The sequence below is a fragment of the Gavialis gangeticus genome, unplaced genomic scaffold (assembly GCF_001723915.1).
Source record: "Gavialis gangeticus isolate Ggan-Ray unplaced genomic scaffold, GavGan_comp1, whole genome shotgun sequence".
Classification (NCBI taxonomy): Eukaryota; Metazoa; Chordata; order Crocodylia; family Gavialidae; genus Gavialis; species Gavialis gangeticus.
The window spans coordinates 92,543,555-92,550,234 of NW_017729025.1; the positions used below are offsets into that span (position 1 = coordinate 92,543,555).

Consider the following 6,680-nt stretch of genomic DNA (forward strand, 5'->3'; position numbering starts at 1 on the left):
ATTTTTTTCCATATTGGGTAAAGATAGTAGATATGTGGGAGAATTAAAAAACATCAGTTACCTTATGGGATGCATGGATTTAAACTACAGGGAAATGTCTCAATTTTCTTACCTTGCTGTAGAAATATAGCAAGTCACTAAACCATTGTATCAAATTGTCGTAGGCATGGATTGTTCTTATTTCTGAAAATTTAATTTTTCAACAGAGCCATTCTGCTTGGCAAACTACCCTTCAGCTTTTCATAGTGTGATGTTTAACCCAGTAGAACCCAGATTATTGGCTACTGCTAACTCCAAAGAGGGCGTGGGACTTTGGGATATTCGCAAACCTCAGAGGTAAGAGCTGTTGTTAGTGAACATTGTGCTGTGAAACTGACTTCCTTTCTGAGGAGGGTACTTGCTGCTCAACTTGCTAGCATACAAATATGAGATGTTGAGACAACTTGCTTCAAAAAAGAAAACACTTCATGCTCTAGGAATTGTATTTACAATAATTACAGATCTATTAATGTGTATATGTGTATATATAGTAGAATATTGATTATATAAGCTACGTTTATCTGGAAAGCTTTACCTCCACAAGAAGATCAGGTAAATGAGTTTCAGAAAGCTCTTTGGCTTCCTCAACATTGTGGCTTGCCCTCTTTAGTGGGCTTGCTTTAAACCCAGTTCTTATGCACTGAATCTGTAGTGGAGTTTATTTCCTTTTGATTAGCATAGTCTGAAGATGTCTTAATTTTTTGCAGGTTTCATATTAACTGTTCACTTCCCTTGTTCCATAACATCACAACAGTAATACTAGAGAGAATAGACAAGTTCAGAAAAATGAAGTAATTCAGAGATGGTGTATGTACAATGCCAATATCCCCAGTTATGAAAACAACCTACATACAATGGCACACTTGTATTTGTTTCATTTATACATTGGAAGGGGGAAATTTTGATCTCTTCCAGATTTTAAAGAAAAATTTAAATCTAAAATTAAATCTTGCATTGGTAATGACTACTTACAGGAGAGATCAGTCTTACTCTTATGAAATTATTAGGATTGGCTTTTGCAAATATAATTTAAACCTGTTAAGACAACCACTGTACTGCTGACTGAATGATGGACTTAATTTTTTTTTCTCAATTGTAAGCTGTTTAACAGATGAATTGGCTTTTGGTACCTAGGTTTGGTCAGGATTTTCCCTGCTACAGTTCTGTGGCTTCAGAACAGTTTCGTACTTGGGAAGTCTGGCACAATCCCTCTGACTGCTTTTTGTAATGTCTAGCATTACATTTCAGACATCTAGGTTTAGAGAATAAACCTAAAGGGTATTTAGAATCTTCCTAAACTTCCTCGCTTGATCTTTTTCCGTACTCTAAAAGCTTAGGTTTTATTAATTGTAACTCTTCTGATTTGTGCATGTGGAAAAGATTTTTTTTTTGGTTTTTTTTTTTTTTTTTTTTGTTTGGGAAAAAATTTTTTTTTTGGTTTTTTTTTTTTTTTTTTTTGTTTGGGAAAAAATTTTTTTTTTGGTTTTTTTTTTTTTTTTTTTTGTTTGGGAAAAAATTTTTTTTTTGGTTTTTTTTTTTTTTTTTTTTGTTTGGGAAAAAATTTTTTTTTTGGTTTTTTTTTTTTTTTTTTTGGTTTGGGGATTTGTTTCGGGGGGTTTTGGAGAGCGTCACATAGCTGAGCAAATTTAGGTTAATGCATATTGTTGTTTTGTCTGAGGATATTATGAGATCTGAGAGGGTCATGAAGCTTGCACAAAATATATTGCTCATATCCCCAATAAAATGAAATTCAGTCTAAATAATAACTAACAGCTTAACTCTAGAGTTCCGTATCTGTTTTGCTGTTTGTAGACATTCACACGCAAGTAAAGAAAATGGGTTGCCTTTGCCAGACCTGCCAAATCAGCAGAGGGTAGCTGGACTCCTGAGTTTCCAACTCACAACTTGATACATATTAATAAAACTTCCATAGTTTTAATTTGGGGTTGATCTGTGTGGGGAAGCATAATTCCTTTATTCCCAAATTAATGACATACCACCTGGACAAGGGAGAAGTGACATCATGTATCTGGACTTTAAAAAAGCCTTTGATCTGGTGTCTCATGATCTCCTCTTGGTAAAATTGGCCAACTGTGGCCTCAGCTACATCACAGTCTGATGGCTGGGGAATTGGCTCCAAGGCTGGACCCAGAGAGTGGTGGTTGACGGAAGTAAATCATCATGGTGCTCCATGACCAGTGGTGTCCCCCAAGGCTCTGTCCTTGGCCCTGTTCTCTTTAACATCTTTATCAACTATGTGGATACTGGTGTCGGAAGTGGAGTGGCCAAGTTTGCCAATAACACTAAACTTTGGAGTAGGGCATCCATGACCGGGGGGTAGGCTGGTGATCCAGGCTGACTTGAATAGGCTCAAAAAGTGGGCAGATTCAATACCGACAAATGCAAGGTACTCCACCTTGGGTGGGCAGGGGACCCTGCAACACATTTGTGGGCTTGGCAGTGCTATGCTCACTAGCACCATGGCCAAAAGAGACTTGGGCGTCATGATTGACCACAAGATGAACATGAACCATCAATGTGATGACATTGCTGGTAAAGCAAACCAAACTCTGGCTTGTATCCATAGATGCTTCTCAGATAAATCTCAGGATGTCATCCTTCTGCTGAACTCGGCCTTGGTGAGGCTGCAGCTGGAGTACTGCATCCAATTCTGGGCTCCACAATTCAAGAAGGATGTGGAGAAGCTTGAGAGAGTCCAGAGGAGAGCCCATGTACATGATCAGAGAATAGGCCTTATGAAGAGAGGCTAAGAGCCATGGGACTCTTCAGCCTGGAAAAGCACAGGTTCAGGGGTGACCTGGTGGCAGTCTCTAAGTATATAAGGGGTGTGCATCAGGATCTGGGGGGACGCTTGTTCACCAGACTGCCCCAAGGGATGACAAGTTCCAATGGTCACAAACTCCTCCAAGACCATTTTTAGGCTGGACATAAGGACAGACTTCTTTACTGTTTGAGTCCCCAGGGCCTGGAATAGATTCCCCCCAGAGGTGGTGCAGACCCTTTGGACAAACCAGAATAGAGTAAAGCTATCATTCCCACCATAGCAGAATGAGTGCTTCAGGGCTTACAAGAATAACAAGGAAGAAAAACTTCTATCTCTAGAGCCATCAGGGCTAAGTACAGACAGTCAAAAATCCCAAGACTGAATCGATTCAATCTTTGCAAGTTAGTCTAAGATGGGTAGATTGAACTGACAAGCAAATGAACATGCATTTTTACTTTTGATTCCAGAAATGCAGCCACATGCCTGCAGTGACCCAGGCCAGAACCCAGGCGGGGGAAAGATTTGTGGGGGGGGGGATGCTAGAGCATGCCTTCCTGCTCAACTGGAGCAGACAGCTTGGGCCAAGTCTGCCTTGCCCATCCTGCAACAGGGGACTTGTAGAGGAGGTGCAAAGCATCCTAGGGTGCTGGGGGACTGTGAGTTGACTTGAATTTGGGTCAGCAGTTTAGTAAACCAATTTAACCTAAATTAGTTAAGTCTGCTAAATCCATCCAGGCGTATCTTAAACCAGTTTCAGGCGTTTTGAAAGGCAGGTTGATGGTGCACTGAATTTCTATTGTATTACGGATTTGAACCAGTTTCCAATCACTTATAGTGGTTTATATGTAATTTCTATCCCTAGCCCAGAATTTTTAACTGAATTAAAACAGAAACCAGGCCTGCCCAGTAAGATGCCTCTTGTTGATGCTGTTGTTTTTTTTCTTTTTGTAGTAACTTTTTTTTTTCCTGGCATAGTAACTCTGTTTCTGGCCAGTTTGTACCTTTTTGCTCTTCCCTTGCATTTTTAACTGGAAAAGCTTTATTTCCCTCTCGCAAAGTCTTTTGGTTAATTTACAGGGAGTTGATGGTGGGGTTTTTTTTTTTCCCCTTGGAACTTGATTGCTGCTGCTAAGTCCTAAAATAACTTGAAGATCTCCCAAGCAAAGAATGTTATTCTGGCCCCTCCATCAGCCTTCTAAATGTATGCTTACTGAAGTGTGGAGTGCTCTTGCCTTTGTGCAGGGTAGAGGCGGAGGAAACCGCCTGTGCTTCTTTTTTCTGAAAGCATTCATTTAATCCAGACTCAGGGGTTTTTTCCTGATACCTAGGATCACCTGAGTTAGAACATGCTCAGGTAGGTGCCATTTCTTTGTATTGTAATTGGTCTATGTTCAGCAACAGATAAACTTGGCCAGAAGAAATAGTTTCATACCTCCTGAAGCATTCATTCATGGAAAGACCTACCTCCTCTACCAGGGGCGGGAGAGAAATTCCCATTTTGAGCCAGTGGGAGCTTTCCCTGAGTAAGACCTGCAGGACCAACTCTTTGAAAGCTTGTTTAGAATATGCTGGCAAGTGCATGTATGTAGATACCACCATCACCACCTGCCTCTAACATGCCCTTGAACTGGTTTAGTTGGTCTGGAGGGGGGCACTTAGACACAAATCAAGCTCATTAATTGAGTCTAAAATCAGGATGTCTGGTCTACACTATGCTCTAAAAGGTATTGGAACATGTTAGAACTCATTTGCTACATTGTATCTTTTAAATCTGGTCTAAAGGGGTTTTGGTATAGGTTCAACCTGTTCTGTTGGGCAAAGCTCTTCCCTGTTCTAATCTGAAAGGTGGGGGAAAACAGAAGCAAAATTCAAAATAGATTTAAATTAAAGACTTGGGGCACCAGACAGCTCTGGGACCCATGAGAACTCAGGTTTATTAGCATATAGGTCAAATGAAATCAAAGCTCTTGGCAACTTTGACCAATGGATGCCAAACTTTGGATTTCCTGTTGTGGGTTGTTTTTGTTGTGTTTTTATAACTAATTTTACATGGAAAAATGCATAGTAACAGTTAGTTTTCAGTAAAATCCCTTCCATTTGAGCCAAGTTAAAACTTATCAAATTAATCAGTTTCTTTGAAATGTCCATAAAAGTATTAGTGTTGAAGTTAGTAAATGATGGCCTTTACATGAGTGCTAGAAGTTTGCTGTATAAGAGTGGGAAAACCAAAGTAGGCGAATGTGCTTTCATGCCCAAAACCTCATCAAAAACCTTGAGGCTGAAAAGAAACTTCTGAGGAAGGAAGGTTGTTATGCATTCCTAAAAATCCTTAGTTACTGTAGTTGCTCAAAGTAAGGCAGCCACTTGATCCTTAACCATTGTGGTTTTGTCCACTGTGGCATTTTTTTCCTGGAAATCTTCCACTAATGTGGTTCCACCTTTGGTGATGTAAGCAGTAGCATCATCATTAGGCCAAAAAAGACTCAAATGTTTTATAAGTATGTGGACCAAGACCCAGGGGTGTTGAATTGGTGGAAGAATTAGAAGGGGACAGAAGAACATGTAGGTACTCTTCAAAGTCCCATGCACGTGAGCTGCCAAACACTCAACAGTTATGTTGCTTTAGTCTTCTTTTAAAAAAAACCAAAAAACCCAAAACATTAGGTTGCATCAATCAGCCACCTAATAAAGATTATTTGGGTAAGGAATGGGACAGGCTGAGGGATAGGATAACAAAAGAGACCGTCAGAGAGCTTTTGATGGATGTGAATAAATTCAAGTCATCAGGGCCTGAGGATTTTCTTCCCAGGGTCCTGAAGGAGCTGGCAGAGGAGATCTGGGACCCCTTAGCAATGATATTCATGAAGTTGTGGGAGATGGGCAAGGTACCAAAGGACTGGAAGAGGGCCAGTGTGGTGCCTCTCCTTAAAAACAGGAAATAGAAGGACCCAGGGAAGTATAGACCAGTTAGCTGGACCTCTGTGCCCAGGAAGCTACTGGAGCATATCCTAAGGAAGTCAATTTGCAAACATCTGGAGGAGGAAAGGCTGTTCACAATCAGTCGTCATGGATTTACTAAGAACAAGTTATCAACCTTGATCTCCTTTGACAAAGCAACTGCTTGGATGGATGAAGTGAATGTTGTGGATATAGAATATCTGGACTTCAGCAAGGCTTTTGACAAGATCCCGCGTGACCATCTCATAAAAAAAATTGGAGAAGCGTGGGCTAGACGAAACTTTTATAAGATGGATGAGCAGCTGGCTCAATAGTCGCAAGCACAGAGTAATATTAACAGATCTATGTCAGAATGGCAGGAGGTTTTGAGTGGAGCTCTACAGGGGTCTGTCCTGGGCCTAGTGCTGTCCATGTTTATTCATAATCTGGATGCTGTCAGAAAGCTTCTTCAGCAAGTTTGCAGCGGACATAAAACTGAAAATGATTACGAACATGTTGAAGGATGGGCGTGCAATTCAGAAATATTTCAACAGATTGGAAAGCTGAGCTGGAACTAACAAGATGAAGTTCAGTGCTGACAAATGCAAGGTGCTGCATCTTGTGAACAATAGTAATAACAAAATACAAAATGGGTGATGCGTGGCCAGATGGCAGAAGTATGGAGAAGGATCTGTGAGTCCTGGTAGACTGAATATGAGTCTGCAGTGTGATGCAGCTGCACAAAAGGCAAATACGTTTTTTGGATGCATCTGTAGAAACAGCAGGTGCAAGGCCCATGAGGTGATAGTGCCTCTCTACTCTGTACTGGTTAGGCCTTTCCTGGAGTATTATGTGCAATTTTGGGCTCCACTTTTTAAAAAGGAAGTGGACAAGTTAGAGAGGCTACGGGGGGGGGGGG

General features: G+C 40.7%; 1 protein-coding gene across 1 annotated transcript in view; it reads left to right on the top strand.

The window, feature by feature from the left end:
- DCAF5 (DDB1 and CUL4 associated factor 5) overlaps nucleotides 1-6,680 on the top strand; it is a 132,927-nt gene that overhangs the window by 27,085 nt on the left and 99,162 nt on the right. The window contains exon 5 of the mRNA XM_019519167.1: nucleotides 207-336. Within this exon, the coding sequence (XP_019374712.1) occupies nucleotides 207-336 (130 nt within the window). The remainder of the gene's footprint in view (nucleotides 1-206; nucleotides 337-6,680) is intronic.